Genomic DNA, 14,197 nt, shown 5'->3' on the forward strand with positions numbered 1-14,197 from the left:
CTCATGTCTGTTTGCTACATCACTGAAAAGCAATGAAATTGGCATGACTCAGGAGTGCACTGGCTACACCTGGAAACTCCAAGGCTTCACAACAGATCCAGCCATGTGGTGAGGATTGGTCTGAATAGTCCCTGATACAAGGCAGCAGTGATCAACACTTCCAGGGCTTAAGATCTGATACTGCTGAGTCGAACCATTCAACTGACCTTGCCATTCAAAGTGGATGCCCACCAAGGGAACTAATTCTGTCCTCTGAGCCCAGGTGTGGCATTAGAGGTAGGCAGACCTGGGTTAGAATCTCAGGTTTGTGATTCACTAGATACAAAATCAAGCCCACTGTGTTTTCAGCACCATGGTCAGGAACCACTGCTCTCCACTCTCCCAGTTCTAAGAATCACAGACTTACTGAATTGGAAAGAACCTCAGTGGTCAAGCACATACATGTGTTAGAACTGGAACCAAAACCCAGCTTTATGGCCTTCTTTTTTTTTTTTGAATTTTATTTTATTTATTTTTTTATACAGCAGGTTCTTATTAGTTATCCATTTTATACATATTAGTGTATATATGTCAATCCACTTTGTGGCGTTCTTAATTCACCTCTCATATTCAAGTATATGTAAAGTTGGATAAATAACACCTTCTTCATTAATAAGATTTCCTGAGAGAATGCACAGTGTGTAGTAGGGGTTAAGAAGTGTTAGTCCCCTTCCATTCCCTCTCTTTTCTCTCACACACATAAAAAAGATAGACAAACCTCCTTGTACCCCTCCATTTCAGTAAACTCTACCAAAATAGGAGAATGGGGAGGGAGTAGCAAGGAGTTGGGCTCACTAACCAGCCCAAGTGAGAAATGCCTGGTTATCTGGGTCAATAAAAAGTTGGGTGGCCTTGAGAAAGTCTTTATGTCTCATTTTCCTCATCTGTAAAATTGGAAGACTTATACTTGCATTATATGCCTTACAAGTATGATGTGGTGTTAAAATGTATCAATAAAGTATTCATAATTAAAATATGTTATGACCATATCAATATTAGTCATGATGACAATGGTGCTGGTGGTGATGATATGGGGATGATGATGATGCAGCTGCAAGTTTCCTCATGCTGCCATTTCTCAGAGAATGTTGAGGGTCACACCTATTGCCTGCAAAAGCCCTCAAGAGATCTTCATTTATTGAACTTCAATAGGGCAGGGTGTTCAGTCTGATTTCACCATGAGTTCATCAAGAAACAACAGAATTCAAGTGCTGCCAGGAACCTCAGAAGTCACTAAGCCAGTTCTCTAGTCAGTGTAGGAGTCTCCTCTATGGTATCCCTGTTAGATGCATACTTGCTGCCCACCCCTTTCCAGACAAACACAGTTAGAAAACTCTTTCTTAAGTATCAGTAATTACGGTGATAACTATAGCCAATTTTTATAGTGCAGGATTATCTTATTCAATGTTTCCGACAGTGCTATGAAGTGTAGCCTATCATTTAGAATACTTTTGTGAGGAACTTGACCTTTAGAAAAATGGAATCTCTTGCCCAGGGTAGTAAGTAGAGAATTCAGGATTCAACCTCAGTTCTCCCCAAATCCAAATACCACACTGTTTCTGCACTATCCTGCCTCCATACTTCAAGTTAAATTGGTAGAGTTCTTTCCACCCATCTGTCTTAAGCCTTCCCTGTGGTGTAGAGCTAATCTCTTCTTCCACATTAAAACATTCAAAATATGCCTCATCCATGTTCCTTTCAAATCTGTGATATTCTCACTCAATGTGGAGACATTTTGGGGGGGTGGGAGAAGTAGGGGGCATGTTCACACCTGCCTGCCCCAAGGAAGCAGGAAGGGGCAGCCTTTTTCAATACCATGGCCAGCTGCCTATGGCTCTAGGTTCCTTCCAGCACTTGCAGGGTCACATTTCAGAACTGAGAGGTCTTTAGAGATCTCAGAGCAGACTACATCAGAGCTGGGACCACAGGCAAAGCCTCTCCCTTCCTGGACCTCAATTTCCATGTCTGTAAAATGAGGTGATAAGAACAAACAATCTCTAGGGCCCTTTCCAGAGCTAGTTCTATGAGTTTCCTGATGGCCAGATTCAGACCTTGTTCTGCAGCATCCATGCTCCCCTTCAGATGGAGTGATGAGACCTCCAGCCCAGTACTAGGTAAAACACATATGACCTTGTGCTACCACACCTCTGCACACCGCACATCACCACAACCATCCTCCATGTGTGCACCCCTCCCATCTAGGGAGGAAAAGCTGCAACACAGAAGTTGAGGAAAGCATTGCTCCATGATCAGGATAAGTCTCTTGGCATTGCCTAAGCATTATCTTACTGGACTTCCAGGGAAATTTGATTTTTTAAATATGATGTGGTAAGCCGGTAAGACACAAGACCCTAAGAGCCTCTATCCCATCCCCCTGATATCACTAGAACTGACCATAGCTTTGGTTCCAACTTCTTTCAGTTCACAAGCTATGTCAGAAGAGCCCTGAGCCTTCCCTTGTCCCTAGCCAAGCCCCAGACCAAGTCAGGGTGGCATGTATCTCACCCACGCTTACTCACTGAGCACTAAAAACCAGGGACTGAAGAGCTGGGACGATTTGGTATCCCCCTCCTCCCCTTGACCAGACCTTGAGTAAACTGCTCAAAACCCACTTATCCATCTCACCCCACACCCCACTCCTCACTCCCCTCTAGAAGAAAGATCTGAGCTTTGATGAGGCACTCTGTGAAGGCTTCAGTAAGGTGGTCTTGCTGTTGGAGGAGTAACTCTTTAGGGCTTGGGAATAGGCTCCGAGCCACAAATCACCTATTTCAATGGTCTCCTCTGGGGTTTCTTGAATGTCCTCCTCTCCTGCATCCAGGTCAATACGCTCCTCTTTGCTGTTACGCAGGCTCCAGCACAGGCGGTAGAGCTGTGGAGAAAGCAGAACAGGTTAGCAGAAAGATCCAAACAGTGTCTTGGGCCAAGAAGTTGGGAGAACAAAGAGATGTAGATCAAGAAAGGAAAAGGAATGTGGCTCTCAATACCATCAAGAACACATATAACAGTTCCCATCCACAGCACTATCTCTAAATATGTTGGGAATGTGGATATAAATCTTACACACGTGCACACCGGCCCCTATGCTATGTGCATACTCAGAGGCTAAGAGACTGCCTTGAACATAGAAATGTTTTGAATGAATGATCTCTTGTTACATATGATAAGTGAATTTGTTCCATTTAGCACTCGTGCTGGGAAACAAGGCTAGACACCTATTTATCCAGACCAGCAGTGTAAGATCAGGTTTTTTGTACTATATTATGGGGGGAGAATTGTAGACTCATAAGCCATTTAAAACAGGGAACAGCTGGAGGTGCAGTTTCTATTGACATGAAACCAGGAACTACTTTACTTCAAGAGGAAGCATGGAATTAAATGTGTTTGGGGCTACAATACTTTCAAAAACTGAGACATCAAGAAGCAATTAATACAATGTAAAGCGAGCCTGTGACAGATTTGGCCACTAACCATGATGGCGGTTCTGCTGTTATAAAAGCAATCTTTGTTTGACATTAAGGTTGGTCACAGTTTTGAAAATTTGGCAGTGAGACTGAAGGTCTCTCAGGGATTCCATAAGCGCCTGTATTTGTGCACGCACTAGAAAGGGATAAACAAAACCCTTTCTCTTTCTCTACAGACAAATGCGATCTTGGGTTAACTCTCTAGCTCTGTTCCTTGGAAAACTGAAAAGGATAGAATGTCAGCTGTGCTGGGTTATCAGACTATATTGCTTATGGTAAAAATGACCCACAATTGGTAATCTTCATCTGCATTGGGAGGGCTGCGAACATACCCTAAACCAAGGGTGACATCTAGAGCTAAAGAAGAGTACTTGCGATTTTTGAAGTCTTGAATCAATTAGACTTTGACACTATTTGAAATTTCTTAAATTCTATGGGCAACCGTTTGGAGGCTTAATTGGGAAAAAATAAAGAGTAAATCATACTTCAGATTTCCCTCAACGTGGTGATTTTTATAACTAGGTATGTCCCTTGCTTGGAACCCTGGAAGCTATGACCAGGAGACTGTTACAAGAAATATGTGTTGCTATCTGGGACATAAGCATCCAAGCCAGGGTGACCCCTGTGCCTGCCCATGTGATCTTATTCCCTTGTACCGAGCTGTCACTTGGGGAGCAGGATCCAGAGAATAGCCCCTGGAGTGAAATGAGGCCTGCTGTGAGGAATCCTCCTGAAGACACACTCTTGACACTGCTCTACTGGGAAACCGCGTTTTCTGTCCTGTATCCTTCTACATGACACCAAAAGCAAGGATGGCCTATTTTAGTCATGTGAGTATGTGATGTCTGATTGAGCCAAAGGCAACCAAGATGGGTGTTGAAGCATGAACATGAAACCAGGCAGGACAGGTCTCCCAGATGGATACTCACATGCACATCTGGAATGGGCTTGGTGAAGAGGGAGACAGCCAGTATGATGATGAGACAAATGACAAAGAGGATGATGGCAAAGTACAAGTAGTGTACACCACAGATAACTGTGGGACAGTTGCTGGGCTCCATGCAGCTCCCAGTTCCATAGGCAAACTCAGCAATCATACGGGATGCCCCAATCACAAATCCAATGATCAGTCCCCAAAAGGCTCCCTGTGAAAGAAAAACCTGGGTTAAGAAACATTGTATACAGAAAACAGCTGTGCATTCACTGGGGAGACAGAGGCAAAAGAATAACAGTGAGAGAAATGAGAGCTCCAGGCTATCTAAAACAGAAACAGTGGCGTTCAGAATACCGCTAGGAATGTTACATCAGGACTTCAGTGGCTGCGTTTACCACGTTTCAGTAATGTGTAAGTCATAAAACAAGGATTCACAAGATAATGGAGTAAAGTGTCTAATAACTGGTTAGAATAGCAACCCAAGGCCTTAATTCCAAACGCCTTAATTCTCTTTAACTTTAAAAATAATTTGAATTTCTCTACCTGCAGCTACTTTTACCATCAGCCTCCAGATTTAGGCACATTCAGATGTACAGTAATTACTTGTGAAGTAATTTGTATTCCTTGAAGACATGGAAAAAGAAATTGGGTCTTTTGGGGACAGAGGAGAAAGGAACTTTCTATCACCTCCTTTATAGATCCAAAGTCACTGTTTTTAATTTGAGAACATAAAATTATACTGTGTGTTTTTACGTTAAATTTTGGGTTTACTTATTAGAATTATGGAAAGCCCTTAAGAGACTAGTAACATTGGGGGACAATTTTTCAGGTTTTTTAAAAAACCCTTTCTTTCCTCCCTCCCTCCCTCTCTTCCTTCCTCCCTCCTTTCCTTCCTTTCTTCCTTCCTTCTTTCCTTCCTTTCAGTCAGTTCTCACCTAGAGGACAAGGTCTGAGTCTACAGGTCATATTTTAAGAGGACCAATGACAAAGCAGAGTGAGCACATAGAAGGGTGGCCAAAAGGAGCCTTCGTGATTTTGTCACGTGTTGGTCTGAACAGCTCCTTTGCTAGCCATCTGTACCCCCACACTGTATATTACAGGTGTGCTAAATTACCAGCTATTCTTTAAACGTGTCATGTATGTCCATGTCCTGGCTCTTTTCACCGGTCATCCTCTTTACCTAGGAGGGCACAGGTTCATCCCTTCTTTGGAATCTTGCCCTATCTGGAAGGTCTCCTCTCCTTCTGCCTAGACAGAACTGGATGGGTGCATCCTCCTTGCTGTGGCTGCAGCACTGTGGACACACCTCCACACCAGCACCGACCACACTGCTGTATAATCATGCATTCGCTCCTGTCTCCCCATCTGAATTGGGAGCTTGCCCAGAGAAGGACCAGGATTCATTCCCTGTGTGTTGCTAATGCCTAGCCCTATGCTGGCATCTGGAAGTGTCTGCTGGATGAATAAATGAATAAGGAAGAAGAAAAAGGTGTTCCGTTTGTCCCTCATACACTTTTTTAGTGAAAAAATTATTTATTAACTTTAGTTTGTGTGAATAGTATTGATAAAACTCGCTTAGGTTTTCCTTTGCTTTTGGCAATTCATCTGCTCTTATTCCTTTAGTCTCTATTCTCAAGAGGCTCTTGAAAAATCTGGGAGACTTCCCTGGTGGTCCAGTGGGTAGGAATCCACGCTCCCAATGCAGGGGGCCCGGGTTCGATCCCTAGTGGGGGAACTAGATCCCACATGCATGCCGCAACTACAAGTTTGCATGCCGCAACGAAGATCCCGCGTGCTGCAACTAAAACGCAGAAACAGCCTAAATTAATTAATTAATTAAAAGTAAAAAAAAAAAAGGTTAGCGTAGCTTAAAATTTATTTCAAAAAAAAGAAAAAAAGAAAAATCTGGGATCCTTTGAAATTTTCCTCAAGACTTAGTCAATCCCTCAACAAACAGAGTGCGAGACGAGTCCTGAGAATCACTTTGCAGTCTCTGTGCTACTCTCCAGAGACTCTGGGCCAGGGCTTCTCACCCTCAGCACTGTGACATTTGGGCTGGATAATTTTTTGTGGGGGAAGGGGGGCAGGAGGGTGTCTTGTGCATTGTAGAATGTTGGTCTCTACCCACTAGATACCAGTAACATTCCCCAAATAATAACAATCAAAAGTGTTCCCAAATGGGAATTCCCTGGCCGTGCAGTGGTTAAGATTCCATGCTCTCACTGCAGAGGGCCCTGGTTTGATCCCTGGTTGGGGAACTTTAAAAATACCACAAGCTGCACGGCGCGGCCAAGAAAAAAAAAATGTTCCAAAATAATGAAATAAGGGCTTCCCTGGTAGCCCAGTGGTTAAGAATCTGCCTGTCAATGCAGGGGACACGGGTTCAAGCCCTGGTCCGGGAAGATACCACATGCCACGGAGCAACTAAACCTGTGTGTCACAACTACTAAGCCTGTGCTCTAGAGCCTGCGAGCCACAACTACTGAGCCTGCGAGCCACAATTACTGCAGCCCGCGCGCCTAGAGTCCATGCTCTGCAACAAGAAAAGCCACCGCAATGAGAAGCCTGTGCACCACAACAAAGAGTAGCCCCCACTCGCCGCAACTAGAGAAAACCCACGTGCAGCAATGAACACCCAACACAGCCAAAAATAAATAAATTAAATAAATAAATTTTTTAAAAAAATAATGAAATAAGAGAATGTTGCATTTATGATGTGAAAATTAGTCATCTCATTTCCTAATTAAAGAGATGAATTTAGTGCACCATTAAAAAAAATGTTCCCAATACAGTAGTTATTGGGTGTTTACATACCCAAAAAGCACTCCCTCTAATAACATGGAATACTCCTGAAGTTAGTTGAAGAGTGGTTGTAAATAACTGCCAAATGAAGGAGAACAATGCTAACAAAATATGTTTATTCCTTTCAGAGTGTCATAGACATGGACATAAAGATATATAGCTATATCTCCTACCAAGGAAACTAAAATAGTAGAATAAACTGAACCTTTCCTTAAGGAATTTTGAAATGTAGGTAATAATCTGGATTTGGGGTATCAAAGCAATTTCTGTTTGACCAAAATTTTAAAATATGAAATATAATTTGACAATTTTCACAGATATGACAAAAAATGTTCCAAGACATCCCCAAATATCCCCTGGGAAAGGGAAAAATTACCCCCAGTTGAGAACCATGACAATCTATTCCAATTTTTAGCCTTTTTAAAAATATATATATATTTATTTATTTGGCTGCGTTGGGTCTTAGTTGTGGCACGCAGGATCTAGTTCACGGACCAGGGATCGAACCTGGGCCCCCTGCATCGGGAGCTTGGAGTCTTAACCGCTGGACCACCAGGGAAGCCCGTAGCCTTACTTTTTGAAAGCTCTGGTCCATTGCTGAACTGAGTCTGCTTGTGGCCCACTGCAATACCCAGCTGGGCTTTTAGCCACACTTTCCTTACCTGCATTTTAGAAATCTCCCAGTGAACCAGTTTCTGTCAATCCCTATTGAAACGTATTCCAAGATGTGTGCCAATTTCCCTAACCTGCCAAGATCACTTGCAGGTTTAATTCTGATCTCTCAAGGCCACTTATCCATGCACCCAGTTTTGTGTCCCCAGCAAATCTGGACTATGTTCCTAATGGCAAATGGCAAAGGAAGAGAGACACGTGTTGTGATTTACACACTTCAACTCTGGGTCACTGCAGTGAAGTGTTTCCCTGATATATATCTGTCTCTGTCCTATTGAGAGAAAGGGGTTGTCTAACCAAACATACATCATTGTTTATATTGTTTCAGACAGTCAGCTACATAGTCAACACCCCTACCCCTTCCCAATCCTTCCCAGGCATAGAGATGGTTGGATACAGAGACACTGAGCAACATCCCAGTCAGAAGCCTTATCCAAAGGCATCCTTTTCGTGGTGCTTCAAAATCTGCAACACTGCCCCACTGATGGCCCAAATTCTTCAGCCTGGCTTTCAAAGGGACCATGCCTAGTCTAACCTTAACCTGCCTTTCCAGCTGAGTCTTCCATTATCCACACATACAAACTCTCTCAACAGGTGAGATTCCTGAAAGTCCCTCATCTCTATCCTGCTTGAGTATCACTACTTGGTCCTTCACTGGGCCCTGAAAAGTGCTGGCTGGAAAATCTAGCTCACTGCCAAACCAAGGAGGTAGCCTGTGCTAGAACTTCCTCTGGAGCTACAAACTTCCCAGGGAGTGCCATGCAGTTGGGTCAAAATCACCAAGAGTGGATGGAAAACATACATCATTAGTTGGGAATTAATTTGGAACCTGCAGCAAAGAGAAGAGGGGAGTCTGAGAGAATGTGAACCCAGGAGAGTCCCATGGTCCCTGGAGGCTTTTCCATATAAACCCTCAGTAGCACATTCATTCCTGCTTAAGATCTCTGGGAAGTAGAATCCCTCCCAGAGAATATACAAATCCAGATGGGAATTTCTGTTCCAGAATGATTTTTCTAGACATGTATGATACCTACCTGCTCATTGACTCTCTTGCAGAAAATAGCAAGCAGGAAGACAGCTGCAATGGGTGGTCCCAAGTAACTGGTGATGGACTGGATGTAATCAAAGAGCTGCCCACTTTGTGCTGACTGCACAATGGGGACCCAGGCAATGCTGATGCCAATCAGCACCAGCATGAACAACCTGAAATCAAAGCCCCCACATAGGGTGTCAATAAATGCCTCCACATGAATAAATATATATCACTATATATATATATATATATATATATATATGTGTGTGTGTGTATGTGTATATATATATATATAACTAGCAAATATAGATGTACACATAAAGATAGGTAGATAGATAGATATAAACTTTTATATGACCACAGCAAGGAAAAATAATTAGCAAATTCACTGAGACTCTTTTCTTCTGTATTCTGCTTCCTCAGGAAAATCTTCTTCGCCTGTAAGTAAAATGCACTTGATTTTCAATAGTAAAGTAGACCCAGTAACCACCAGGAGAGAATCCCACTTTGAGAGGCAGTGGAGTATAGGAACAAAGGTATGGACCTTCAAGCCAGCTCTCCTTTTTTTTTTCTTTGGCCACGCCTCGTGGCTTGTGGATCTTAGTTCCCCAACCAGGGATTGAACCTGCACCCTTGGCAGAGAGAGCAGAGTCCTAACCACTGGACCACCAGGGAATTCCCTAGCTTTCCTCCTTTTGAGTTTCACTTCAAGTCCTGAAAAGATTGGAGGGTTCCTTATAACCTCTGGATTTAAATAGAAGTAAGGCTGTGATTCTCTGATCTCTCTTACCTGAATTTAAGGCAAGAGTCTTAAGCTAACCTTTGCGGAGCAGTGTTTTCACTCACATATTTCTCCCTCTAAAATGCCCTTCCCACTGCCTCGCATTTACCCAACTCCTATCCATCATTTTGGACGCAGCTCCCACAGGAGCCTTCCTCAGCTACTGCATGGTGCACTCATCTCTCCCTTCTCTGAGCCCTCGATTGCTCTTACAGGTGCCACAGCAAAGTTTGGAATTGTTTCATGTAACTGTAAGTTCATCTAGGACAGGGACAAACCCCTGGGCAGCAGTCATTGGATGCACAAAAAAAATGTGAGCCCCAAAATAATCTCAGGGCCAAGAGGTCCAGCCCTGAGCAAAGCAACAAAATGGTTTTCTTCCCATGTTGCATCTTGAGCCTTATAAATAGCAGAAAAACACCGGTAAACTTCTTTCTAAGGAAAACCCAGTCAGAGTAACCGTGCTGCTTCTGGTGAAGCAGAGTGGTGGACTCTGGCCCAGTGGTCAGACCTCCCCTGGGTGTCAGGTTTCTCATCTCCTGAAAGTGGCCTGCCATTTTCCTTTCTTTCCCTTGCCCTAATCTTGCTCATGAGATTTATGAGGTGGCAGCATTCCCTGGGAACCTTTCCCTTGACAGACATCCCAGGGACTTTTTCCACCTCCCCTGAGGAGCTTGGCCTGCCTTAGCCCCATGGAGAGACACAACAGAGCTTCCGCTAGTCCTCTATCCAGAGCATCTGCTCCATGATAATCGGGATAATGGGCACACCTGACCCACAGATCAATGCTTACTGCATTTAGTACCTGTTGTGTCCATTACAAGCGTGCACATAGCCTGGTATTTTAGACTTTACAAAGCATGTTCACAAGCGTAGTATCACCAAACCCTCACAATGGTCCTGAAAAATGTTACAGCAAAGGGTCAAGGTATTGGAGGCACCTGGGCCTAAAAGAAGTCCAGTGAGGAGAGCTGCAGTGTGGAGGGCTGAGAAAGAAAGCATGGGACAGTATAAAGGGCCTTGGACAAGGACTCAGTTGGCCAAGGGTTCCAGTCCTGCCTCTGCTTCTTGATTTGGGCAGGACGAGCCTCATTTTGTTTATTGATAAACTGAGGTTAGATTAAATGATCTCTGATGTCATTTCCTGCTTCAGAGGGACATTGTTTGATGATCTCCAATTTAAAGTTAAATGCCACTGAAAGCAAATATAACTTGCCACAGAGGTTACTCCCATTCTACCCAGCATGTACCAATCTTCCCAAGCTTGAGGGAAACTCCCTGATCATTCAAGCTTTCTATGGTGCATGACAGGAGGAGCTGAACTTACCTTCCTGTAATCATGAGCTCTTTCTCAGATGCTCTCTTCCGGATCTTGGTGTAGATGTCCATAGTGAAAAGGGTGCTGGCGCTGTTGAAGATGGAGGTCAGGGAGCTCATGAGAGAGGCCAACATGACTGACAGCATCAGGCCTCGAAGTCCTGAAAGAAAAGGAGGTTCTGAGTGGTACATGGAGAACCTCAGCTCTTTTGTGCTTGGAAAGTGTGAAGACTTGGAAAGTTTTTTGCCTTCTGACACCACACCATATTCTCTGATTTATCTCTCCAGAAAGATTAGAACTTTTAAGGAATGGACTGTAGCTTAAAAATACATTGTAAGTCCACAGCAGTCAACAAAGAGCTAGGGACAAAATACACATGAGGTAAATGCTTTGCAGTTGGGTGATTGATGGTGGTGGTGGTGATGGTGGTGGTGGTGATGGTGGTGTGTGTGTGTGTGCGTGTGTGTGTGTGTGTGTGTATACGTGTTTCCATCTGAGCGGACTTTTACAAGGTCTCTCACACAAAAGATTAATGATAATGAAGAAATATTTAAACTAGGATTCAAAAGACAAGGTTTCAAGAAAGTGAAGAGACAGCCCATAGAATGGGAGAAAATATTTGCATATATCTAATAAGGGTCTATTATACAGAGTATATTAAAAATTCCTACAACTCTATAATAAAAAGACAAATAACCTAATTTAAAATGGGCAAAGGACCTACATAGACACTTTTCCAAAGAAGATAAAGTGGCCAATAATCACATGAAAAGTTGTTAAGCATCAGGGAAATTCAAATCAAAATCACAATAAAATACTTCTTTGCACCCCCTGGAGGGGCTATAATTTTTAAAAAGACAGATAATAACAAGCATGGGTAATGATGTGGAGAAATAGGAACCCTCATACATTGCTGGCAGTAATGTAAAATGGTACCACCACTGTGGTAAATATTTACTCAAATAGTTAAACATAGAGTTAACATATGACCCATCAATTCCACTCTTAGGCATCTACCCCAGAGAAATAAAAACATAGGTTTGTACAAAAACCTGTACATGGGTGTTCATAACAGTATAATTTATAATAGCCAAAAAGTAGAAACAACACAGGGTCCATCAACTGATAAATGGATAAACAAAATGTGGTATATCCATCCAGTGGAATATCATTTTTAAAAAAGGAATGAAATACTAGTACATGCCTACAACATGGATGAACCTTGAAAACATTATGATAAGTGAAAGAAGCCAGACACAAAAGGACAAATATTGTATGATTCCATTTATATGAAATGTCTGGACTAAGCAAAACCATAGAGACAAAAAGTGGATTGGTGGTTGCCTAGGGCTGGGGGGTGACTAGGATGAAACATAGAATGATTGCTAACGGGTACAGGATTTCTTTGGGGCATGACGAAAATTGTCTAAAATTGACTGTGGTGATAGTTTCACATCTCTGTGAAATACTAACCAAGGAGAGCATAAGGTTGTCCCTACTGAGGCTAGGAGGCCAGGCCATGCTGCGGGCCCACTATTGAGAGTACAATCCCAGAAGTAAAGGTAACCTTAGGGGTCACCTAGGCCTACCACCCATCTGATACACAAATCCTTTCCACAACTTTTCTTCTGCCTAAACCCTCCAGCAATAGGAGTCTGCTCCCTCTTGGACAGTCCTAACTAGGCAGATATCTGCCTGTTGATAGCCTCAGACAGAGTCCTTACGCCACCCACCAGAAGCGGTATTACTCTTCATCCACTTTTCCATCTTTCAGATATTCAAAGACAACTCATATTCTCTTGAACTCTCTCTTCTCTAAGCTAAACATCTTCAGTTTCTTGTACTATCCCTGTATGATAGAACTTGACATATATCTCTACTAAACTTCAGCTTGTTAGCTTTGAGTCAACATTCCTGCTTCTTGAGATCTTTTTGGAACATGATTCTATCATCCTCTAGGTATTGTATCTGTAAATAATTTTATAGCTGTGTTTTCATCTACAGCCTCACAAGAAGAAAAATAAAGGTTGCCTATTCTGATTATTTTGGCATTTGTTGGGACTTTTTTTTAATGGTCCCACTTGAGTGTCTATCATGTAGACTACAGACTATTGGAGCTATAGTAGGAGTTATAAAGACCATCTCATCCAACTGTCTCATTTTTCAGTTAGTAAAACAAAGGTCCATTTCAAGGAGTTAGTAGGTAGGGCTTCAAGTCTTAGTTCTACCATTTGCTCAGAGTTACTTTACCAGTTAATTGCTCAGCTGGGATAGAGCTTTCTCCCCTCTGTATAATACTCTTCTCAGACTCACATTCATTTATTCACACAACAAATATTTGTTTAACATAATTTTAGAGCAGTCCAGGCAACAAATAACGGTATATCAGAGTAGAGTGATGGAGGTAACAAGAGAAGGAGGTAGATGAATATAAGAGATACTTAGGAGGTAAAATGGACAGAATTTGGTGATGGATTGGTGGGGGAATATTTACTGGCTGAGTGAAGATGGCTGAATCTGCAAATGAGACAAAAAGGAACAGCTGGAAAGGATGGGGGTGGGGGGCGGCGGTCGGGGGGGAAGACAAACAGAAGAGGATAGTGTTATGGAATCCAAGAGAAGGGAATAACTCAAGAAAGATGAGTGATCAATAATGCTGAATGCTACTGAAGGACCAATGGAAAATATCTATTTGATCTAGCATGGAGAGGTCATTGGGGAATCTGGTGTTTAGAGAAGCCAGATACCAGCCAAAAGTGAGGAACGGCAATGGTACGTGCAAATGCAGCATTTTGGTGTCCTATCTGCCACACAGCTTTCTGTCATGCACAATCCACTCTAGCACAGTATTCAGAGCTACAGTCCTCACCCAGGATCTGCCAGTCTAAGGAAATACCATAAACACGCCACAGAGGCCAGAATCCCAGCCAGAACTCTAAAAGAGCCATGATTCTTGTTAATTGCAACCTTAATTAATAAGCAACCCAGCTCAGTGGAATAGTTAACTATTACTCCCATTTTTATAGAAGTTGAATGCAAAGGGTTTGCCCAAGGTCATCTATCCAGTCTGTGGTTAAAAAAAAAAAAATCCAAATTCCTAAATTCTAGCCTTCAGCTGAGTTAACCATGCCAGACGCTGAGTTACTGTGTGGCC

The 14,197-nt window shown here is 42.8% G+C and overlaps 1 protein-coding gene across 1 annotated transcript in view; it reads right to left on the reverse strand.

The window, feature by feature from the left end:
- Positions 1-14,197, reverse strand: part of SLC5A1 (solute carrier family 5 member 1) — a 58,190-nt gene that overhangs the window by 1,776 nt on the left and 42,217 nt on the right. Inside the window, exons 11-14 of the mRNA XM_007128723.3 lie at positions 11,053-11,203; positions 8,946-9,114; positions 4,433-4,648; positions 2,806-2,911 (exon numbers count right to left, since the gene is read on the reverse strand). Coding sequence (XP_007128785.2) covers positions 2,806-2,911; positions 4,433-4,648; positions 8,946-9,114; positions 11,053-11,203 — 642 coding nt within the window. The remainder of the gene's footprint in view (positions 1-2,805; positions 2,912-4,432; positions 4,649-8,945; positions 9,115-11,052; positions 11,204-14,197) is intronic.

The sequence above is a fragment of the Physeter macrocephalus genome, chromosome 19, assembly GCF_002837175.3.
Source record: "Physeter macrocephalus isolate SW-GA chromosome 19, ASM283717v5, whole genome shotgun sequence".
Taxonomy (NCBI): Eukaryota; Metazoa; Chordata; class Mammalia; order Artiodactyla; family Physeteridae; genus Physeter; species Physeter macrocephalus.